The 25,136-nt window shown below is 42.3% G+C and overlaps 2 protein-coding genes across 2 annotated transcripts in view; both read right to left on the minus strand.

Annotated features, from left to right (window-relative positions):
- Nucleotides 1-11,960: 11,960 nt before the first annotated feature.
- On the minus strand, nt 11,961-18,040 carry borcs5 (BLOC-1 related complex subunit 5). Its single transcript, XM_080438393.1, has 4 exons — nt 17,760-18,040; nt 17,013-17,156; nt 14,105-14,262; nt 11,961-12,999 (listed from the first exon to the last, which is right to left on the minus strand). Exons 1-4 carry the CDS (start codon nt 17,815-17,817, stop codon nt 12,766-12,768), a joined length of 594 nt encoding a protein of 197 aa, XP_080294519.1. The 5' UTR covers nt 17,818-18,040; the 3' UTR covers nt 11,961-12,765.
- Nucleotides 18,041-20,237: 2,197 nt separating this feature from the next.
- LOC308092162 (structural maintenance of chromosomes protein 1B-like) overlaps nt 20,238-25,136 on the minus strand; it is a gene marked incomplete at its 5' end in the record, with an annotated part of 30,351 nt that continues 25,452 nt past the window's right edge. Inside the window, 4 exons of the mRNA XM_080438015.1 lie at nt 20,238-21,015; nt 22,584-22,694; nt 23,055-23,124; nt 23,997-24,148. Of these exons, the coding sequence (XP_080294141.1) occupies nt 20,830-21,015; nt 22,584-22,694; nt 23,055-23,124; nt 23,997-24,148 (519 nt within the window). The 3' untranslated portion in view covers nt 20,238-20,829. The remainder of the gene's footprint in view (nt 21,016-22,583; nt 22,695-23,054; nt 23,125-23,996; nt 24,149-25,136) is intronic.

A 25,136-nucleotide genomic window follows, 5' to 3' on the forward strand; every position in this document is an offset into this window, starting at 1 on the left:
CACTTGTTCATACAACACAGAAGTCTCTGTTTCCAGTGCAAGCCAAGGTGGATTCTATCTGCAATTGTTTTCTGGCTTTGGATGCTGTACAGTATCTGTTGGGTGCGTGAGAGGTATTTGGAAATGGAATGCAGAGCCAGGGGAAGATGGTACTGGCGAGGTTGAGTCCTGGCTTGTTTTGTTATTCCCTTTGTTCAACAGGGCCTGTGTATTGCACATTCTACTGTTACTGTACAGTATTTTGTAAACAGTAAGTAACAACTGATGTATTCAGTAATTCACTACCAGCGGCTGCTTCTTCTACTACTACTTCTAATTACTATACTTACTTGAATACTCAAGTCTCATTATTAATACATCTCATAGTGCTATAGAACAAGGGGGGAAATACGGCAAAGAAAAAGTCTAAATCAATGAAAAAATAAATCTCTATTTTGGACAATGGACACTAATGAAATACATTGTATAACAAGCATGTTCTTGGGTCTGCTTGTTATATGGATGGATGTTTTGAGTACCAGGGAGAGCAGAAGTGAGCTCCCTGAGGCTTATTTTTCAGACTCAGACAGTCTTGCTGAATAACTTGACAATGAGATGATGATGGACATGGATGCAGTCTAAAAAAAATGGTCTCTCCACTCCTACATACATACACTCTACCTCAGTGCTTCTCAACCAGTGGTCCGGGGACCACTGCCTTGAGGGGGTTCCAGGTGGTCCCCCAGCTAAATGGAGAGTTGGTAACCAAATGGACCCTTATAGATCTTTAACTCTTGAGAGTCTAAAATGAAACCAAATGTTTGATTTCAAAAATTTGGTTTCATTTTACGCTCTCAAGGGTTGAAGTATTGTTAAACATCTGCATTGCTTAATTAAAGAATTGTTATTTTGATCAACGTTTGTGTTGGGGGATGGTGAGTGTGACCCAAGTGCACAGCAAGGAGGAGGCAAAATGGAGGATTAAAGCCCACCCGGGCGAGTTTATTAACAATAAGCTCAACAACAACGGGGGGAAGAGGGGTGTAGGCTCCGATGGCTGCTCCAACTCAGCTCGGGATCCCGGGAAACATACGAGTGGAAAGGTTAAGATCTGGCGCTGAGCTGCATGCCGGCCAGGATCTTATAGCCTCTGGGGTGATTGCCAATGCAGGGCAGGTGAGGAGATTGGGGACTGGAGGCAGGTGTGCTGAGAGTGTGCTGTTGAGCCCTCTGGGTGGTGCTGATGAGTACAGAGAGGCCACAGCAACAGGATGTGGAGGCGAGGGGGAGCGAGACGTAACAGGACCCCCCCTCCAAGGATCGCCACCTGGCGACTGACGGGGGACGTTGGGGTGAGCCCGACGCTGACGATGACCCCTCGGCTGGGGAGGAACCCGGGCAGAAGAACCTTCAGCTTGGGCGGAGGACGGGGCAGGCCGAAGGCAACAGACCTGGCAGGCGGCGCTCCAGCCGAGAATGCGCCCAGGACTCCAGCAGACGTGGGGGGTGTGAAGCTCCAACCAGGGTCTGCCCAGGATGAACGGGGCGTCCAGGGAGTGAATGACGTAGGGGCGGATGTTCTCCACGTGATCTCCCGAGACAGTGAGGGAAAGGGGTTGGGTCCGATGTGTGATGGGACCCATGGTGTGACCGTTCAGAGCGAAGGCAGAGAGAGGTCTCATCAGAGCAGAGACCGGGAGTCCCACCTTCTGAGCATACTGGAGGTCAACAAAGCTCTCATCGGCCCCGGAGTCGATAAGAGCTGGAATGGTGAGTGTCTGCCCCTGCCAGGCGAGTGTGACAGGGAATCTGGCAACACTGTTGAGGGGCTGGGAAGTGACGAGGCGACTCACCCGAAAACCCAGAGTGGGCGAAACTACTCCCCCTGGTGCCCGAGAAGAGGACACTCTGGAGAGCAAAACTGGACAGGAGTGAACAATGTGCGCTGAGCTGGCTCAATACCTACAGAGTCTATGTAGTCTGCGGTGCTCACGCTCAGCTGGAGATAAGCGGCCCCTGGGAGTCACACGGATTCGGCCCAGTTGCATGGAGTCCTCTCCTGAGGAACCAGGGAAGGCAGATGGAACCTGCACAGGCCGAGTGAGACTGGACAGGGTGGAGAAAGATGGCTTGGCAGCAACATGATGCTGGGACCCCTTCTCACGCTTACGTTCGCGGCGGCGCTCATCAATGGAAACGGAGAGTGAGATGAGCTGGTTCAGAGTGGAGGGTCTCACCCTCTCAGCTAGGGCGTCCTTCGTAACCTCACCCAAGCCGTGGAGGAACGCGCTGTGAAGCGCAGGCTCGTTCCAATCACAACGGGCAGCGAGGATGCGGAACTCAGCGGCATAATCTGCTACAGAGAAAGAGCCCTGCTGGAGAGTGGAGAGAGCTGTGTCTGCGTCCTGCCCCTGGACGTCGTGGTCGAACACATTCTTGAACTCCATCACAAAATCCTTGTAGATCTGCATATAGGCTGCAGACCCCTCACGGCTAGCCAAAATCCACCGGCGCGCCCTTCCGGTGGTCAGGTTAGTTATGTAAGCTATACGGGCAGGGGAGGTGGAGTACATGCTGGGCTGGAGATCAAACACGTACTCACACTGCATGAGAAACTCCCGGCAGAGGGAGAAGGTACCGTCATAGGGGGCCGGGGCAGCAAGGTGGGGTTCCCGGCTGCGTGACATGACCTGCTCAGGGACCGCGTCTGGCGCTGGGACAGGCTGGGCAGGCGAAGAGTCAGGAGAACCCGGGAGTGGGGGGAGCTTAGCGCAGAGTGCGGTGACCTGGTTGGAGAGGTTACTAACGAGCGTCAGCTGGTCGGCCTGGGACTGCTGGTGAGTCGAAACACCCCGAAGCTCCTGTCGCATACTGGTGATGACATCAGATGCCTCTGACAACAGGCGAGAATGCTGGGCCAAAACCTGGCCCTGGACTTGAAGCGGAGTGGGGGTTGGGGTTTCTCCCTCCATGCTGGCTGGGTCCAGCTGGCCAGATCTTACTGTTAGGGATGGTGAGTGTGACCCAAGTGCACAGCAAGGAGGAGGCAAAATGGAGGATTAAAGCCCACCCGGGCAAGTTTATTAACAATAAGCTCAACAACAACGGGGGGAAGAGGGGTGTAGGCTCCGATGGCTGCTCCAACTCAGCTCGGGATCCCGGGAAACATACGAGTGGAAAGGTTAAGATCTGGCGCTGAGCTGCATGCCGGCCAGGATCTTATAGCCTCTGGGGTGATTGCCAATGCAGGGCAGGTGAGGAGATTGGGGACTGGAGGCAGGTGTGCTGAGAGTGTGCTGTTGAGCCCTCTGGGTGGTGCTGATGAGTACAGAGAGGCCACAGCAACAGGATGTGGAGGCGAGGGGGAGCGAGACGTAACAGTTTGCCTGTTATCTCTCCTATGGTACCAACATTAAAGGTAGGGTAAGTGATATTTTTTGGTTAAAACAAAAAGTATTTTGTTAAAAGGTTAAAATACTATATTCTGATAGTAATCATTGCTATAGAGTGTTTGTTCAGTAACAGATGTCTCCCTGTCTCTCCAGCTCTTTAATAAACAGAAAATACATTTTTCGGTAGGTGTCAAAATCTCAGCCAATCAGGAGAAAGTACCCATTTTTAAGCTTAATTTGTATAGTGTTCCAGTTAAAATTTTGTCTGCTCATTTCTTAGTGTCATCACTTCCAATTTCACTTGTTTAATCTATATCCTGATTGAGTTCTCTGTCCTGGTTGGATAAAATTGGAAATGAAACTACAAAAAAAAAAAAAAGAACTACAAAATACATTTTCTGTTTTATAAAGAGCTGGAGAGACATGGAGACTCTTTATATGGACAGGACACTCTATAGTAACGAGCTCTATCAGAACATAGACCCATTTTGCAATTATTTGAATAATTGCAAATCACTTACCCTACCTTTAATACAGCATGGAATTGTGGACAAAATCTTATCCAACGACAACAAAATATTGGGTCTTGGGTCTGAGAGGCTAAAATCTCATCAAATGGTGGTCTGTGGCTCATGCCTAATAAATAATGGACCTTGATATGAAAAGGGTTGAAAACCACTGCTCTATCTGAACTAGTTTGATGCATCATTAACCCTAGCATATGCGGTTCAAATGAATGCTTTAAAGAATGTGTCAATACTGTTTGACTCAGGTCTGATAAATGATTTGCTTCATATATATTTCTTAAATTGCATGGGATTACAGTTCAAGACTAACAGCCTTTATGTTTTTTTGTGTTAAAGTTATGTGATCGTTATGTCTTAAAGTGTGGTTTGATTTGAAAAGTCTAGCCAAGATATCCGCTGGAGAAAAGATTTACACTACTAATAAAAGCCAACCATGACTTCTTAACCACGCAGTGATATTTTGCAAAGCTCAATTATTCAGGAAAAGTTCAGTAAAGTTTTAGTGACTTTGGAGAAAATGCAAAACAATGGCAGCTGAAGCTGTGATTAGACAATGACACACATACAGTATGATATACATGTACATACAGCACAGTATGATATTGATGGCTACAAGTAATGTAGTAGGTAGGTATGTAGGTAGGTAAGAGACAGCAGGAAATAATATATTACCCTAGGCACTTACAGTACCCGAGTTAACAATTGACAACCAATTACCTTTTTGATAAAAACCTGTCTTGCATACACTTTATGGGAATAATTAGAACAGTTGGTTTCCTTCTTCAGCCTTGGCTCACGTTCCCCTGTTGCATAACTCACAGGTATTAGAACGTTTTTCTCTCTTTATCTCACAAAGTTGAAGTATCTCTGCAGGTGATACATAAATGGCACATAAAAAGAAAAGAAAAATGAAACATTTATTACACCACACACCTCCCCCTTGTGATGCAATGTGACCTTGCTTCCTAACACAGCAGCAGGTAATTCTAAATTGATGCCGCAATGAGCTGCTGTTTTGTTTGGCTACAGGCGAGATGAAGCATGATGCTGTCACGCTAACATTTTGTGGTGGTGTCATTGAATCGACATTTGAGGCCATCACTGTCCAACATTTGCAACAAAAACCCACCCACCCAACTTTCCATGCCAAGGGGACCCCTAATTAGTCATAGCATCTGGCTGCAAAATGGCAAAAAAAAACAGAAAATAGCAGATCTACAAGCTCATGATGCAACATGTCGTTTTCAGTAAGTTTGTAGATAGGCTATTTTCTAAACCCTTTTTTTATTGTTACAAAAAAAAAACATGCCCAATATAGGAATGCCAGGTTTAAAGTGTTAAACCGGCACAATTATCCTATGAATTGAATATGAATTGAAACAAAATGGTTTCATCTGGCAGCCCCAAACGGTGCGTTTGATTAGTCGGTTCTAGTGACTTGTGTCCTTGAGGACAGAACAGTGTAATAAAGCACCAGTTATTTTAATAAGAGTTATAGATGGTCATGGTCAGTGGTGGGATTCACATCTCCTGTAGCAGATTATGAGAAACAGAATGAGAGAGAGAAGGAAAGGGACAAAAATGTTTGGCCCAATCTCAAAGAGGGACGGTCCATTGGGTATGAATCACTAGAAGTGACTGTCAAATAAAAGCAGCAGCACCTGCTAATTTTACAGAGTGGAAGTCAATTGATCCTGGCAAACGCCAGAGGCGAAGGTTCCCTCACACAACTGGTGTTTACAACAGACCTGGCTCTCATAGTTTTTGCAAATTATCTTTGTTTTTAGAAGGAAATTGGGTTTCTAAACCGTTGTACTGGTTTAGTTCGGGCATTTGGCTGATGCTCTTAGTGCAACTAACACTTATGTATTTGGGACTCCCATTTCCCCTTTTCACAGCAGCCATATTAATAGGTGAACACAACTGAAGGTAATAATGTTACACATACACGTGTGTTTAATTTAGGTGTTGCTGTGTGCTGAGGAAGAAATGATAATATTATGGCTGCTTTGCTTATATCTAACCTTTAGATGTTACCATCACTTATAATACTTCTACAATACATTGTATTTGACAGCTTGTAAGAGCCTAAATGTCTCCACTAGGCATAATAGCTGTTGTTTTGGTACAGCCTATCTTGTTATGGTGCAGTTTGTCCTTGAAACAGCTACAGTACAACTATGATCTCTGGCCCTGTGCTCGAGGCAGAACTACCGTACCACTGACATGAGTGTTAATGAGATTCTGACCATGATATCATGTAACATAAAGCACAACCACCTCCACCTAGGATATTGTCTCGACTCCTATGTGCCTCATCGATTGCTGATTGATCCGGAATTCCGCGACTGCTCATGAAGCATGAGCAGTACTACATACATACTATACAGGAATTGTCTTTGCAGGCACAGTGCCATCTATAAACCACAACTAACCTTAATACGTTCCATTTTTTTTACCCATCAAAATGGCTGCTGTGAAAAGGGTCTATTTATTTGAAGATATTGTGTTACTGCTGTGTGATGAGGTGTGGGTAAGGACAGGCATGACAAGGATTCTCATTTCATTAGACTTATAACTTCTAATCAGGTGAGCACAGTACAGCTGTTCCAGGACACAGCAATTCATGAATGATCACTGGTTATAGGCAGTACTGTCAGTAGGAAACTCTAGTTCTGGCACAGAACAGGAGACTATAACTGTTCTGGGGAGCTCTGGGTAACTCTGTTGAGTAAAATCCTCAACATATTCTTCACGACCATAACCTCAGATTTGGTTGAAAAACTTCCCCCTCACTCTGGGTGCTATGGTGAAGAGCATGTTGACTCATTTTACAAAAAACAGGGTGTACGGAAAGATGATTTTAAACTCTCCCCTGTGAAAACAGAAGAGGTGTTTAAAAAATTGAGTGCTCTTCATCAACACAAAGCCACAGGCCTCGACAATATCCCCGCCAAATTTCTAAAAGACTCGGCCGCCTCCATTGCTCCAATCATTACCCACATAATATACCTCTCCATCATACAGGGACGGGTCCCTAACGATTTCAAAAAAGCAAGGGTGACCCCTCTGTACAAAAAAGGAAACAAATTAGACCCTGGCAACTACCGCCCTATTTCTATTCTTAGCTCCATCTCGAAAGTCATGGAAAAAATAGTCTATGAACAGGTCGATAAGTATCTTGCCGAAAAAAATCTAATTTACAAATTCCAATCTGGTTTCAGAACAAACCACTCCACTGACGCATGCCTTCTCTATTTGAACGACTCTATCAAACAAGATGTCGACAAGGGCAAATATTGCGGCATGGTCATGCTGGACCTCCAGAAGGCCTTTGACACCGTCAATCACCCAATTATGATCAATAAGCTCAAAGCAATAGGTTTTGATAATACGTCAGTGAACTGGATGAGATCCTACCTGGAAGGGAGGGAGCAAGTGGTGGAAGTAAACGGCACCCAGTCCCCCCCCCTCCCTGTGACTTGTGGTGTCCCACAAGGAAGTATACTAGGACCTTTACTGTTCCTGATATATGTGAATGACATGTCATCGGCCTGCGACTGCAAGCTGTTCCTGTTCGCAGATGACTCGGCCCTGCTAGTCTCGGACAGGGACAGGCTGCAGGTTGAGAAAACTCTCAGCTCCGAACTCAACAAGATCTGCATCTGGCTCTCTGACAACAAACTTTCATTACACCTGGGTAAAACTGAATCCATCCTCTTTGGGTCCAGTCCTAACCTTAGCAAGGCAGAGAGTTTCACGATCAAAGTGGGTGATAATGTCATCAAAAGAAAGGATGAAATTACCTACCTGGGCTCCATCTTGGAGGCAAACATCTCTGGTAACAAAAACGCCGAAAAAGTGATCAAAAATGTCAACCGAACAACACGCTATTTGTGGAGGATTGATCGCCTAGTCAGTAAGAATACTCTGAAGATTCTTGCAGGGGCCCTCATTCAAGGTCATTATGATTATGCATGCACTTCATGGTATCACAACACCTCCAAGGCCTTAAAAACAAGGCTCCAAACATCCCAAAACAAACTTGTAAGGCTACTTCTTGGCCTCAATCACAGAACCCATCTAACCCCTGCTCATTTTGCTAGGATTGGATGGCTTAGGGTTGAGGACAGAGTACAGCAACTTGCTATGGGCCTGGTCTTCAAGATACACCACAACATTGGGATCCCCCTGTATTTGTCAAAATACTTCAAAAATGTTAATGAAGTCCATGATCATAACACCAGAGGCAGCTCCACTGATCATGTTCAACCCAGATTTGGCTCAACTAAGGGTATGAACTCGTTCTCATGCTATTCATCAAAAATGTGGAATGCCCTACCAAAAGGAGTAAAGGAGTGTAAAACCCTACTCACTTTCAAAACTGCCCTAAAGATACACCTTCAGGAGGCTGCAATTCGAAAATGGCCCCTGTCTAAGTCTTAACCTACCCCTCCCTACCCCCCCCCCTCCTTCATTTTCCTCTTTTGTATATATATATATTTTTTCTCTCGTCATACCAGTAACCTGAAAGCTGATTGTATGACATTCTGTATAGTAGTGTGTATATCTGCCTGCCTCTTATATTTCATCATGATTTGTGTGCATGGGGTTCTCATCTTAAACAAGCGTAATGCTTAATGAGGGTTTCCAGTTTAGTAGACCTTGTATTGTGAATTTGTACTTCCATGTACTGTTATGTACTGTCATGTACTATTCTCATGTCTTTCTAAATAAACTACATCAATCAATCAATCAAACCTTTCTAACAACTAGCAAGGACATGCTGTAATCTGCCATATAAAGTGCCAACGCCCTGCAACCAATGAGAATGAGACCAGAAGATGCACATGATCCAATCAAATGTCCAATAACTTAATCCCATACTACACATGTCACACAATTATGCTGTTCTGAGATAAAGTCGGGGGGCTTGTGGACATTCTATGTAGTTTAACTTTAACTTCAGTGTAAAATGTAGGGGAGGCACAGGAGAGAAAGCTCTGGTCCTTGTCTAGCAGGGTTCATATATTGTAGGTCTAGAGACAGGTCTGAACCACTACTACAGAATGTTTGGACAATCCTAACAGTAATTCAATCTCAATTTAGAACATTTTGCGGTGATTTAGAACCTAATAGATAGTACTACATGATGTCAGAAATTAGAATCACAATGAGACTTTTCAAAGGAGAACATTTCACAATTTAACACAGGCCTGATGTACTGTACATTTCTGAAGAAAAAGTGTAATGATACAGAAGCAATTCATAATTGAAATCATTTTCCTTTGAAAATAAGAGGGCAATTGTACCCAAGAATAACAAACATTGACATGCATGATGTTACAAGATGTCAGAGATAAGAATAGTCACACAGGATGACACACTGATTCATGTTTTACTAATCAGAATAGTAAAAATCAGTAGTTGGAGTATACATGACTACTACAATTGTTTTTAATGATCTTTTATTGAAAATTATGAAGCAATTGTTGATTGCTGGTTTGTTGTTGATTCTGTCTTGTGTGTTTTTTTGTGTAAGTATGTGTCTTTGTAATGTGCACGTAATTTTGACAAAAATCTATACAAATATTGAAAGAGAAAAGCAGTAGTACACATGGGGAAATTGATTTCTTTCATTAACTAAAAGAACGATTAAACAATTCTGTATCATCATTACGGTTAATATGGCAGCCTGGAGGTTACTTGGTTTTACAAAAGGAACTTTAACTGCTGTACCTGCTTCTCCAAAGAATGCTGTGACAGGTTTCCCATTAGGTTATCCGTGTTCAAACAACACCCCTGGGTGCAATTTGACAAATTTTTAACACCTTTTTAATCTACATATGAAAGGAAATCATAATATATCAAAGTGGAGGCGACTTCTCTACTTGCGATCAACTAGAATGCCTTATGCCATTAAATTGGGATAATTCTGCTTCTCAAAACAATTAACAGGTGATTGTTGCGATAACAGAAGGTTTACGGTAGTCCTAACGCGGCCCTACATCTCCTATTTTGTAAGTTACTCATTACATATTCTTTCATCTACAGTATAATATATTCTATTTGCATAATGTTTGACATCCTGTTAAGTCTCCTGGCATAAGAAAGTGCTATACAGTTCAAGTTTTACTTTATCTGTTGTGGCACCAATCATTGCCAAGAACAAATGTTGATTAATTATCTAAATGATATTTCGAGGATTCAGTGCCCAATTGAGTAGAAAGTTGAATAGAATATTGATAGTGATGAGATAAAAAGGATATAAATCCCAATAATACTCGCTTTCTACTAGAAAGACTGTCTTCTATCCTGCCAGTATCCATAGTACTGCTTCTATCCTGCCAGATAGGTAGCCCTGGTCCAGACTCCAGAGCGTTAGTGAGTTCTCTCTAACGCCCTGCCAGGCGCTCGGCTCTGCTCATAGACAAGGAATTCCACTGCCCTGCGAGGGCTCCAACTGTAGTAAAAACAAACAAAACCACTTCGCTACTCACCAAAACAAAGGCTGTTTTGCGTTGGTTGAAAGTCTATTCTCGGAGGTGGGAAGCCTCGTACCATTGACCAGATCTGCAGAGGGCGCAGTCGAGTAAATAAAATAATTCGGACATATTCAATTTACTGGCCAAAAAGTGTATTTTACAGAGTAGGTGGGGTGCCGAGAGGCTTCCCACCTCCGAGAATAGACTTTCAACAACACAATACAGCCTTTGTTTCAGTGAGTAGCGAAGTGGTTTTGTTTATTTTTTCTTCAGTTGGAGCCCTCGCAGGGCAGTGGAATTCCTTGTCTATGAGCAGAGCCAAGCGCCTAGATAGAGAGAACTCACTAACGCTCTGGACCAGGGCTACCAGATAGGTATTGCATTCACCTGATGTCTTTGTCTAATCAGAAACTATTTAGATCATCTGGGACACCAGGCAAATTAAATTAATACCCTGGAAGTAGAGAAGGGTCTCCGACGAGTTTGAAGAACCACTGGTTCAGCATTGTGCAACTTCACATGAACCCATTCAATCCAGGAACGCATCTGTGTCATTTTAGATTTATTTGGTTATTCAAAAATAGCAGATATACAAGCACATAGCACAGCACCTATGAGCTTGTAGATCAGCTATTTTTGAAAAATCGTGAAAATTGGTGAAAATCTTTGAATATATATTTTTTAAAGCGAACATGTCATTTGTCAAATGTTCATTTGTCTCCTAAATCGTGAAAAACTACTGTTGCTATATCAGTAATGCACAAACTATATCAAAAGTATAAGATCATGTTATTTAAATCTGATTAATGTTGAGAACCTCACAGGCCTGATGGGAAATCAATTTGCTTTTGGCTCTCCCTGGTGGACAGGATGACATAATACACTGTTCTACTAATACATTATCCACGCACCATTGTCCTTAACCACTTGAAGCCTAGCATCCCTATTCTGGATCTGGGGGGGAACATTACCTGAAAATATCTGATCTGCAAGCTTACAACGCAACGCATTGTGAGCTTGTAGACTGGCTATTTTCGGCAAAAGTACAGTGCAGACCTTGTTCAACTATTAGTTGAGGGTTTAAAGTTGATAAAACACTCAGTCGTCTGAAAAATAATACAATATCTTTCACACTACAAAAGCTTAAACTATGCAGATTTTTATTTAACTTTGTTAAAATGTCTGAACAGGATTATCCAAATAAATAAATACATATTATTCACAACACAAAGCAATGGTTTGTTTGTTAACTTCATTAAACAGTATTTCACACAATAACTTGTTGTTGAGTTCCAGTCTCTCATTAAATGTCTCATAGTGCCTCTGCACTGAAGTGGGATCCACTCAAAATGACTTCTCCAGGCGGTTTTCAGTGCTTCATGAATCATGAAGTGTTTGCTTTGCTCTGGTCCCAGGTACCCAGAAAAATACTAGTTTTTATTTTCCCCAAGGTAGAGATGACTCGTCTCAACTCTTCTCTTCTACCAGCTACTTAGTAATTAGGTTCTCAACTCTGGTCCTCCTGGGAAGTGCATGGGGACCAAGACTACTGCTACAGTATATTCAATTCAACCAAATTCCCATTGTCCTAGGTTTGTATAGGTTGATGACACTATTAACATGACACTAACACAATATTTAGCAGAGTTCTGAGTCAAGTTCAACTGGGGCATCTGTGCTTAAAATATATACATTCTACATGCATGCTAAAGGCCAGTCCACACCAATGCAACTCCTTGCAACATGCAACTCCTTGCAACATGCAACTACTTGCCACCATTATCCCCAATGGCAGTTGCAAGGAGTTGCATTGGTGCGGTCTGGCCTAAGGGACACTTCCACACAAAAAAACACACAAATGGTTAATGTCATGGAGCTCTGAATAGATCAGTGTCTCTCAAATGTTCTCAGTAGAGCCCCGCTTCCCCCGCAAAAAGCCCCACCAGCCTGAGTTAAATGTTGCATTTGAAAGGGAATCCAACCGAGTTCCCTTCTTTCTGTGATCTTTCAGTCCACTGTACCATCCGTATCCAATACTGTAGAACTCAAGCCAGTGCTACGCCTTGATCTTACAACTTTTTTTATATCCTCTGTGTTCCACATGATGCCGGGCTCTCTGCTGGGTACATTAATTCCCTGGATGAAGAGTTCAACATAAAAAAGAACAGCCGATGACATGGAGTGCCGAGTAGATTGGTGTCTCTCTTACCAAGGAAAACAAAACGAGAACCGCAGGGTGGGTTTGGGCTCACAGCTGGCATCCTGGATTGGCATCATGACTTTTTGAATCTCTCCTATCTATTTGTCAACCCCCCATGAATCCAGTCAAAAGCAACACCATTACACGGCATGTTTCTGGTGTGTGCGTGTGTTTTAGGTATTCTACTTGGTGGCAGGCTCACCGTCGGACCTCATGCTGAAGGGTTCGAGGCGCTCGCTCTCGGGCAGCATGTTGTTGAGGCGCTCCATCAGAGGGATGGTCTGGTCGATACCCATCTGGATGCGTCGCAGGATCATGGACATTTCGTTGACTTTCTGTATCTGCTCTGCGTACTTGGCATAGCGCTTCTGCCGCTCCTGCATGATGCTGAAAAGGGTCTCTACTGAAAGGTCCATCTGGGCGAGGGGATGAGAGGGGGGGGGGGGGGGAACACCACAGATGGATACAAAAAGTGAAACAGAATAGGAAGCAGAGAGAAAGTAAAGAAGAGAGAGAGGGGTCAGAGATGAAAAGAGAAAGAGGGAAGGGACAGAGAGATGGGAGACATATAGGCATGAAATATAACTATATAGTGTACATTTTTCATTCATCAAATCATCATCATTTAGTTCTCAATAGTTATACAGTATCAGGAATAAAAACGTATTTTTGTATATTTATCATCATAATTATTCATAATTAATTATTTGTATTTTCTATTTACTGTATTACCATTTGTCTGCACATTGATGCATCACACTCACAGCCGAGTCGTAATAAAATCAGGACGAGTTGCGGCACGCTCCCGTGTGTGTGTGTGTGTCCACAAGTTCAGATGGATCATGTTTACAATAAACTGAATATTCTGTAGCACCCAAGAATGGTTCATATGGCACTGTTCTCACTGTAACACAGAATTTCGAACATGATGGGAAATCATTTCAATAGGCTTTGCAAAATCTTCTAGTATAGTGTGAGAGGGTGTCAGACTTTTAAAAATCTCTTGTCATGTTGTGTATGGGAGGCATTAAAAGGTAGGGTAAGTGATTTACTTTTGTTAAAATAAGTGTTAAATAGCTCTGTATTCTGATAGTACCGATTGCTATAGAGTGTTTGTTCAGTAAAAGGAGTTTCCATATCTCTCCAGCTCTTCATTAAACAGAAAATGCATTTTCAGTGCTCTCTCCTGATAGGCTTAAATGTTGTCACCTTCCTGAAAATGTACTATATTCTGTTGTACTGAAGAGCTGGAGAGACCCCTGTGACCGAACAAACGCTCTGTAGCAATGATTACTATCAGAATATAGTACTTTAACCTTTTAATAAAAATTACCTTTAAATGAATTAAGCATGGCTTCAATGAAAACAATATACAAGGAACATTTAAGAACATTCGCCACTATACGACAAAAGCACAATTCAAAATGACACAGTCTGCCTGGGGTGAAGCCAATGTTTGCATCGGTGGAGAGATTCTCACAGAGAGAGATCACACACATATATATATATATGTGTATTTACCTCTTTAATCCTCTTGACCAGGGCGTTCTGGTCAAAGGCCACAGCCTCAGCACACTGGTGGAGGTGGTCCTGGTAGCGGACACACAGCTGGAGCACCTGGCCCGAGTCCAGCCTCTCCAGACACACACTACTCGGGGACGTCTGACCACTAAGCACGCCTGGCAGAGAAACCCAGATCAAATGAGTTTCATTATTACACTGAAATACACACGCCTGCAGCTGTTCCTAGTTTTAGTTAACCCATTCAGACTGGGAACGCATCTGTGTCATTTTTAGATTAGGATAGGATAATTCCTTTAACAGGTCCGTTCATGAAAGTCCTTGCGGTCTTGTTTCCAATGAGGGCCTGTGAGCAATTAGGGGTTAAGAGTCTTGCTCAGGGACAAATTTCATTTCATCGACACATTTGCTGGCCTGGCCTGGAATCGTACCTGGGGCAACCAGGGCCTCTGGCTCCCTTGGCGGGCTCACTAACCACTCAGCTATGGCCGACCCCCATAGCTGAGTGGGGTGATTTCTTTGGCTATTCAAAAATAGCAGATATACAAGCTCATAGCGCGGCACCGAGTGCCGCGCTACGAGCTTGTAGATCTGCTATTTTTGAGTGGTGCTAGCCACTCCAAGGAGTGACTTTGTCCTGGTGTGTGTCTGTGTGTCTGTGTGTCCGTCCGTCCGTCCGTATGAGCCTGGCCTCTCTGTATGTTTGAGCACAGCCTCAACAGCTGCGGCTGATTGCAACACAAAGATGCAACCAGTTACACTAATTATACACACACACGCACACACACACTTACACACAACACACACTTTTGAGTAAAAATACTTAAAATGAGTAAAAATACTTAAAATGAGTAAAAATACTTAAATATTAGTAAAGACATTTTACAGTTCCTAAACTGAGTAAAAAATACTTAAAATGAGTAAAAATACTTACAATGAGTAAAAATACTTAAAAGATGTTAAAATGAGTAAAAACACGTAAAAATCAGTAAAAACATTTTCTAAAGTACTTAAAATGAGTAAAAATACTTTGAAGTCATCAAAGTCTGTAAAAAGTAACAAACGAAATGAACTCATGAAAAGCACCACTCTCTTCACATTGGGTGTGATTTTTTTGTAAAATTGTGAACATTTGTGCAAATCTTTTCATGTATATATTTTAAAGCGAACATTTGTAAATCAAATTGAACCACTGATTTAGAAAGTAAAAAAAAAATAACTGTTAGGATTTAGAAAACATTGTAAAGAATCACCAAGAAGCAAAGATTTGAGTTACAAATGTTTGCTAAAAAGATACACATTATTCAAAGATTGCAATAATTTTCACAATTGTTCAAAAATAGTAGATCTACAAGGAGTGCCGCGCCATGAGTTGTAGATCTACTATTTTTTAATAGCCAAAGTATAAAATAATGGTTAAAGTGGTTGAAATCTAAAATGACAGATGCTTTTCCCGGTCTTAATGGGTTAAGTGCGAACTGATACTACACATACACGGTTATATAAAATTCACAGACATGACCTACAGTAGCTAATACAGCTTAAGTCTTCAACTGTTGACCACCGAGTGGCTTCATTGGAGACATTTTTAATTACGTGCCTTGGTTAAGGGCGGGCACGATGCCAGTGATAAATGCCGAGGGACGAAGAGAATGTTTCTAATTCACTTTAATGATCATATCTGTGACCTTCTGGTGACAAGCGTCAACCCCCCTACAATAGGCTGCATGCTTTTTGTTTGCCGACCTCTACTTCAAGGTTACTGCTGTCCTACTGCCACTATGACAAGGTTACAATTTAGACATTAACAAGAAGATGCTCTTGTCCAAATTGACTTACAAAGTACAAGGTCTTTGTACTTGTAAGCATTATTTTAATAGTTGTTTTTATTTTGTTTCTGTAAAGCGACTTTGAGTACCTAGAAACGCGCTATATAAATCGTATGTATTGTTATTATTATGCGCATTTGTAACAACAGGTTAAGTGGTTGTGTAAACAATATAGATTCATAAAAAATAAAAATAAAATAATTACCTTTATTTAACCAGTAATGAACTACATTGAGACTGAAGTCTCTTTTATGAGTGTGAACTGGCCAAGAGAAGAGGCAAATAAATGTTACACAGCTCTGCCAGTAACAACAAATACAGGACAATAACAATCACAGACATATAACATCCGTAAAAACAATACACACTACCTAGGAAGCTCAGGGAAAAACAGTACAATACAATCTAAAAAGCAGACCAAGACCAATGCAAAACCTAAGAGCAACAACATTTTGCTACACATCAAAGCAGGAGCACCGTCTCCTGTAGCCCTGGTCCAGAGCGTTAGTGAGTTCTCTCCAACGCCCTGCCAGGCGCTCGGCTCTGCTCATAGACGGAAATGATTTTATTTACTCCACTGCGCTCTCTACAGATCTGGTCAGATCTGTTTAGGGCGCAGTGGAGTAAATACAATAATTTCCGTCTCGCGGACATATTTTATTTTCTGCCCAAAAGGTGTATTTTACAGAGAAGGTGGGGTGCTGAGAGGCTTCCCACCTCCGAGAATAGACTTTCAACAACACAAAACAGCCTTTGTTTGCAATTTTTTTTAATGTTTCCACTAGGTGCATGTTTTGCTTACAATCATGTTCCGTCTGCCTGTTTCAACCTTATACTGAGACAAGTTCAAATCACAAGACCAGCTTGTAAAGTGTGGGTGGGTAAAGTGAACAAGAAAGACTCTCAAAGCCCTTAAACTCTTTGCCCAGTGACTAACAGTATAATGTGACTGTACTGGGAAGTGAGAAAATCACAGTGTAAAATGCATGTTAAAAGATGTTTGGTGGACTTTCTCTGAAGAAGTAAAGATATAACAATCCAACAGACTTGTAGATATCATGGGAAACATGGGTAGCTACCTTTCAGAAGTGGCTGAAATGTGGGGATCTCCTGGAGCTTGATGACATCTGGGTCATTGTGGATGTTCCGCATGGACTGTGTCCCCTGCGCCACCACCACTATGTCATCCATCTTGGCCTTGTGTTTGGCCGGGGAGGGCACCACTGCAATTAAGACCACATTCATCCAGCTCATCATCAGACTTTAAGAAAATATATAATTTAAAGCAGGGCACAGTGAAGAGACGTAAACAGGTTGGGGAGTGAATGTCCACAGTCAGCGTTCAACCTAGGATTATCTGCATATTAACTGGTAAAAAAAAAACAATATTATAAAAACAGTATATATATAATATATATACATAAAATATCTACATTTATTTTACAAATGAGGGGCCAAATACAATATTTTTTCCCCTTACATTTAGGGCCCAATGTTTCTACAAATATATCCTACAGCAGGCAGGGTCTTCGATGAATTGAATACACAGGACACAATGGAAATAGTGCTTTCTTGGGTTTAATCCTTTTAGCATCCCTTTGTATTGAACTGTACTTTCTGTGCTTTTTTTTTGCAAACCGTTAATAAAGAAGGCCTATTCAATCAATCAATCAAAAAGGGAACCGAAACATCAATGATATGTTGTCAACTTTGTCAGCACAATAATAAGCTGATCACACGCCGCGTTTTCTGCTTTTATCACATTATTTATTGAGTTCTGACAAAACTACAATGAAGTAATCAAGTAACATCACAGGAGAGTTCACCTGATGAGCTGTAGTCGGAATGCTTGTGTTCAGACTCCCCGCTGTGTTCCGCTCCCATGGCTGTAGGCTAGCTGACTTCTCCTTCTCCTTCACACACTGACTGTCAGCAGGCTGATGGATTCTGTGCCATAAGAATACTTTGCTGCTAATGTTTTAACAACAGAACCAAATACAACATCAAAGGAGCTCCACTGTAGACTTAGATCTCTCTGTTTTATGGTCAAATACCCGATAAAGAGCAGTTAGTTGTGGACGGTGCTGCTGCTGGTCAGGATGCACATTAAAGCGACGAGGCGGAAAGCACTTCCGTACACAGTGATCACGTGGAAGGCCGGTGCAGCTTCACGCATGCTCAGATGCAGACTCAAATACACGGCGGTGGTGTAAAGTAACTGAGTACATTTACTCAAGTACTGTACTTAAGTACAGTTTTGAGGTATTTTTTGTACTTTACTGGAGTATTAACAATTTTCTGCACTTTTACTTCTACTCCACTACATCTCAGAGGAAAATATTGTAATTTTTTTACTCCACTACAATTATTTGAAAACTTTAGTTAGTTAGCCTACTTTGTAGATTTTTATTATTATTACAAAACATAACAGTAACCACTTCAGCCCTATATACATTTCGGCCATTTGAAAATAAGCCGATCTACAAGCTGTGTATACATTTGAAAACTTGTGAAATGGGACATTCTGCATAATGAGTGCTTTCTACTTTTGGTACTTTAAGTACTTTTGATACCAATACTTACTTTTGTACTTTTACTCAAGTACATTTTGAATTCCGGACTTTTAATTGTGAGTATTTCTACTTAAGTAAAACATTTTAGTGCTATATGAATAGTTATAAGGGGCTGCCAAATCACGTTGCAAGTGCCATTTGTGGGCACAAATACATTTCAAAGTATTTGACAGCGGTGGCTGTATAGGCTATTTTTGCACATTTGTGAAATTATTTCTTCTTCGTTTCTTTATTATAGCACATTTAATTTCCCTGGTATGAAATGTCAAATTTAATGGTTTCTGATAATTGAATTATTCACAGATCACCACGGCATCAGGCAAAAAAGACACAATGCTGCCATCTTATGGCCTTGCTTGGGTTAACACTTCTGAGTGAAGACTTAAGTTTACAAAGACTGTCTTGTTCTTTATACATCTATGATATGATATGAGGAGACTGTCCTGTTCTTTATACATCTATGATATGATATGAGGAGACTGTCCTGTTCTTTATACATCATCTGATATGATGAGGAGACTGTCCTGTTCTTTATACATCATCTGATATGATGAGGAGACTGTCCTGTTCTTTATATCTATGCTAATGAGGAGACTGTCCCCGCTAGCATCCCACTTCCCCTCTGGTCAAAGCTTTTGTTAAACAATGAGCGTCTCCAAAGCTAAATATAAAATATCTATCACTGGCCAATGTGGAAAGGGGATGGGGCAAAGGAAAACACTAGGCCTCATAGACAAGAAGCCACACATAGGCAATAGTGTAAAATAACTAAGTATTTTTACTACTACTAAGTACTGTAAGTTAAACAAATGTTGGATTACTTCACTTGAGTATTTCCATATTTATACTTCCATTATAAATCCTTTAACATAATGCTACCTTTAATAAGCTCAATGGAGATTGTTGCGTTTTCTTGGAGGACGCCATGGGATTGACTGAGATGGTCCGCTGGCAGTTACAGGCCTCGGCCGATACATTGCCCATGTGTGCAGTGTACTAGAGAAAAGGCCATGGGATGACCAAGAGCAATAGTTTTCCAGTTACGTTGTTTGAGAGTGAAGTGGTGGACGGACTGACCATTGGGCAAACCGGTAAAAATCACATCTTTGAATGATCACTTCAACAGATTTAATACAGTACCACTATCAAAGAGCAGATACAAAGTTGCAATACAAAACAAAACTGCAATATAAACTTCAAAACAACAACTGACAAAATCTTACTTTATCATCTAGGCTAGGGAACGAGATAATATTAAGGAAAAAATAAATGAACATGACAAAAAGAAATATTAGTGAAAATAGTTTTTCACACACTTACTTTTTTCCCCACCAGTCTTATTATTTCTGCTACCTGAAGGGCGCGCTCCCACCGCACTTTTAATTTACCTCTGGGGCGGAATCTGCCAATGCTTTGTCAATGCAAATGCGTGGATTCATGGTCTTGTGCATTTTTTCCAAGAATCCACGCATTTGCATTGACAAAGCATTGGCAGATTCTGCCCCAGAGGTAAAATAAAAGTGCGGTGGGAGCGTGCCCTACCGCACTTTTATTTTACCCCTGGGGCGGAATCTGCCAATGCTTTGTCAATGCAAATGCGTGGATTGTTGGCAAGACCATGAATCCACGCATTTGCATTGACAAAGCATTGGCAGATTCCGCCCCAGGGGTAAAATAAAAGTGCGGTGGGAGCGCGCCCTAAAACAGTTTTTTTTCACCCAAAAAATCACCCAACATTTTTGTCCTTTCTTGCGCTCTTAAAACAGGGGGTTTCACCCAAAGAATCACCAACGTTTTTGTTCTTTCTTGCGCTCTTAAACAGGGGTTTTCACCGAAGAAATCACCAACTTTTACTTTCTTTCTCGCTCTCTTAAAAAAAAAAACACTTAAAAAAAGTAACCAAAACATGTCCCTTTCAGTCAGTGTGTGCAATATACAAAAACAATTAAAGAACCATAGGAAGGAATAATAAGTATTAAAGACAGTGTATTAAACATTTATCAGTTATGAACTTTAGCTGTCACTCTGGACAGTGGAAGTGATACAATAGAACAATCTTACAAAAGTAACAATTAGGCCACCTTGAAAAAAGTGTATTCAAATGACTTAAGGTTCTGGAAAATTGTGAGCCAGATAAATGCGTAAACAAATTGCAAATTGCATGTAGATAACTATCAGCAAACACCAAAATTAGCCATTAAACAATTTCTTTGGCTGAAGTATACTCAAGGTATGAAAAATAATTCTGGAAAATTGTGGGCCAGATAAATGCCTGAAACGTGACATGTCATGTCGTTAACAAGCTGCAAACACCACAGTGCGTTCAATCAAGTTGACTTGAAGTTGAAAGTTGAGCTGAAGTTGCGCCGGATGCCTCGGATGGCATGGAGATTTCTGGCCCCAACTCATCCATTGCTTCCTGGGCTTGCTCTCTCCCGCAGTCATCATCATCCAAAGGGAATGGCGTCAGGTCCAGAGTCAGCATACGGCTCATGATGCAGTCAGCGATCTAGAAAGGAGGGATTAGATTAGTTTGCATTAAATAGCATTTGACTAAATTAGACTCGATTAGACTGAACTAGACTACATTTTATGGTGGTAGTTTGTGATGGTGGTAATTGAGTCAGTGTCAAAAACATACAGATTTGCCCCCCCCCCCTTGAAATCTCAAGATGTGGGGAAGAAAACACTTCACCACAAACTAGACTGAGTTTTAACCCATTAAGGGCGCGCTCCCACCGCACTTTTATTTTACCTCTGGGGCAGAATCTGCCAATGTTTTGTCAATGCTAGTCTAAATGCGTGGATTCACGCAAGAGCGGATCTTTCCGCCTGTCGCGCAGACCTTGCGTTTATCCGCTCTACACGACTTGTCCATTTGAAGCATAAAACTGCTGGAGGCAGGAGCTGATTTTCCCCCTCTGTCCAATCGGGTGAGTGGAAGGCGGACCGTCCCAAGACTCAGGAAGCACCATGGTGCTCAAGGCAGCAGGCGGTGCGGGCTACGGGGAGGGTCTTGAAAGTGAGTGACAGGTGGGTCCATAGGTGGGTCACTCCCGTTTTTTAGAATCCGCTGGCTGCAAAGAACTGTGGCCGCGCACAACCTGCGTTTAACGCTAGCCTAAGGCCTGAGGCTGATTCTACAGAATGTCATCTAAGGGCGCGCTCCCACCAAGAGTTGGCTGGCCGCTGTTAAACGCAGGTTGTGCGCGGCCACAGTTTTTTGCAGCCAGCGGATTCTAAAAAAACGTTGTGACGCACCTGTCACTCACTTTCAGGACCGTCCCCGTAGCCCGCACATAGAGTTAAGAGCCCGCACCGCTTGCTGCCTTGTGCTTCCTGAGTCTTGGGACGGTCCGCCTTCGACTCACCCGATTGGACAGAGGAGGAAAATCAGCTCCTGCCTCCAGCAGTTTTCTGCTTAGTCGCGGAGAGCAGATAAACGCAAGGTCTGCGCGACTAGTGGAAAAATCTGCTCTTGCGTGAATCAACGCATTTGCATTGACAATGCATTGGCAGATTCTGCAAACAGCGGCCAGCCAACTCTTGGTGGGAGCGCGCCCTTAATCAGTTTTTTGAAAAAAAAACGTCTGTTGCTATATCAGTGGTTCTCAAACTTTTTCATGTCAAGGACCCCCAAAATTATATGTATTTGGCCGTGGCCCCTCATCTGAAAATATTTTGTTCCAGGGACCCCCAGAAGCAAAAATTGAGTTACAAATGTTTGCTGTAAAAATATATATATTCAAAGATGTGCACAAATGTTCTTGATTTTTCAAAAATAGCAGATCTACAAGCTCGTAGCGCGGCACTCGGTGCTTGTATATCTGCTTGTATATCTGCTATTTTTGAATAGCAAAAGTGTAAAATAATGCTTTTTAGCTCAAATCCAAAAAGGACACAGATGCGTTCCAGGTCTTAATGGCTTAATTTATGAAGGTGGTGAGATCAGGCCTCAGTAATATCACAAACTCAGCATTAAAAGACTGATTGGATCATCTGCAAGTATTACTAGTATTGACATTGAGAGTAGTCGTGGTGGTGGTGGTGGTGGTGGTGGTAGTAATTGTTACTTACATCTGCGCAGACTCCCAGCAGGGCATCAGATCTACTGTAGAACTCCTCTTTGAGAGAGATGACGATGATTTGCATGTTCTTTTCGGACTCCTCCCTGATGAAATCTGTCACCTGGACACACACACACACACGCAAGTACACACACACACACATACACACACACACACACACACACACACACACACACACACACACACACACACACACACACACACACACACACACACAAGGGTCATGTGTACAGAGATGACGATGACTTGCATGTTCTGTCCTGAATCCTCCCTAAAATCTGTCACCTGGACACACGCACGCACACACACACACACACGCACGCACGCACGCACGCACGCACACACACGCACGCACGCACACACGCACAAACAGCACTGTATGCCATTGTAAATACATTTTCCTTAGATAAAGAGTCCTTTGCACAGCTAACAGCCGTCAGTAACCACATGTTAAACTTGCCTTGCGAATATTGGTGTTGTCCAGTGCTGCATCCACCTCGTCCAGCACAAAGAATGGAGCAGGACGAAAGCTGAGAGAAATAATTGATGTATCAGTGTAACAAAGAGCAGGAAATTCCTCAGACAATGCAATGAAGGAAGGTGACCGGCCTACGGTGTAACAACAGACCTGCCTGTGTATGGTACATACTGTATACAACTTTTAGTCAGAGGGCATGTCAAATTGAAGGACTGCAGTTTCTAAATAACATCGCTTATTCTGTCCTAAAGAGCTTCTAACTAAACATCTAGGAAAAGCGGTGACTCATTTCAGGATTCCCACATGATTTGCCACGAGAGTACCACAAGGCCACACATTTTGCGGCACTGTGAAAGGTAAACGAAAATAAGCAACTAATTGGCTAATTCTCGCTGTTCTTCAGAGATAAATGAGAGCTCATTGGCTAACTCTCGTGCATATTTGAGTCTGCCCCTAGGACTGATGAGAAAATCAATTGATTTGATTTAGTCTCAACAGTTTTAGCAGCTACTAAAACCGCTCTGAGTCAATGGGAAACACTCACACAAAAAAAGCCCTTAAACACACAAGTACATACACATACATTACATCAGTGGTTCTCAAAGTGGGCTCCGGCCGCGGACCCCCAGGGGTTCCAGGTGGTCCTCAGATACATTTGTTAATATAGCATAAAAATCAGTTTAACCACTTTTAACCCTATATACATCGCCTATTTGAAAATAGCCGATCTACAAGCTCACAACAGTCAAGATGCGACGTGTTGTGACCTTGACTCTTGATATTTTTTTTAATTTTATTTAGCATTTGGAATATTTACACAAATCTTGTATGGGGGTCCCTGGCACAAAACATTTTCAGATGGGGGTCTGCGGCCAAATACATATTCATTTGGGGGTCCATGACATGAAAAGATTTTGCTGGTACTCATGTATGGCGAAGACCAGAGCCAGCGAAGCGATGGTCTTCTCTCCTCCAGACAGGTTTTCCATGTCCATGGAACGCTTCCCTGGGGCCACACAGTTGTAGTTGATTCCCGCTAAATAGGGTTCGTCTTCGTTGTCTGCACTCAGATAGGCCTAGATGTGAGAAATGATTTACTGTTTATGTTGGTGCCTTATGTCAGAATAACAAATAACGGCAATGCCAGTACTGATGTGTTTATTGAATGATCATCAGCCATGGATTAAAGCAAAATAAAATCTCACGACTGAAATAGGTCCGAATATGCGATTTGTGAAACAGCGTGAAAGGAGCCCACACACACTAGCGCTGTGTTTGATAAACAATTAGCACAAAATGTAGAATGATGGTGTTTTGGTAGCCAATAGCCATACAGCCAACCAGTTGAAGAAATCGCAGATTGATGCTAAAGTCGGCCATACCAGCCCTGACAAAAAAGGATAGTCATTTTGTGTTTTAAAACAAAATGCCAGACGCCAGAGGGTTGCTTTCATGAAATATCTGAGATTATTAGGATTTTCTGGAAGAAAATCTTACTTTCCGACGACTTGACGAATATGCTATGTTTCGCAATGGTCACATAAAATCACTGATCATTCAAAGTCAAACGAACTTCAGTGCAGCTGTTCTGAATCTGACATAAGAAACCAACAGTAAAGCTTTTCATACAGAAGGCTCTGGTAAACTGCTTGCTAGCTGCATTAAGATACTTTAGATGGCGCCAAGTAATTCATTTTGAGAGTGAGCAGGTCCTACAAAGCTAAGTGGTCGTGCTCGTCACAAACACCCGTGCAAGAGTTGGGTAGACTTGAAATGTATTCTATGTGACGCGCATGGAAAGAGGGTTGGAATGGGCTGAACTTGAAGCATAGGGCGTGTTAAGTGTTGGTGTAACGTACATGGTGGAAAACACAAGTATATTATGCCATTGTGGTATATTTTTGGGACGTTTAGTCTCGGCAGTTACCCATTCAGGCCAATTCATTCTTGAAATATTATGGTTCTCAACTTGCTGTGTATGCGCTGGCACTATCATATGCATGTTTGAGGGTGTATGCATACTAGTGACCGTGTTTGTGTGTGTGTGTGTGTGTGTGTGTGTGT

This window comes from Gymnoscopelus braueri (assembly GCF_963280865.1).
Source record: "Gymnoscopelus braueri genome assembly, chromosome: 9".
NCBI classification, from domain to species: Eukaryota; Metazoa; Chordata; class Actinopteri; order Myctophiformes; family Myctophidae; genus Gymnoscopelus; species Gymnoscopelus braueri.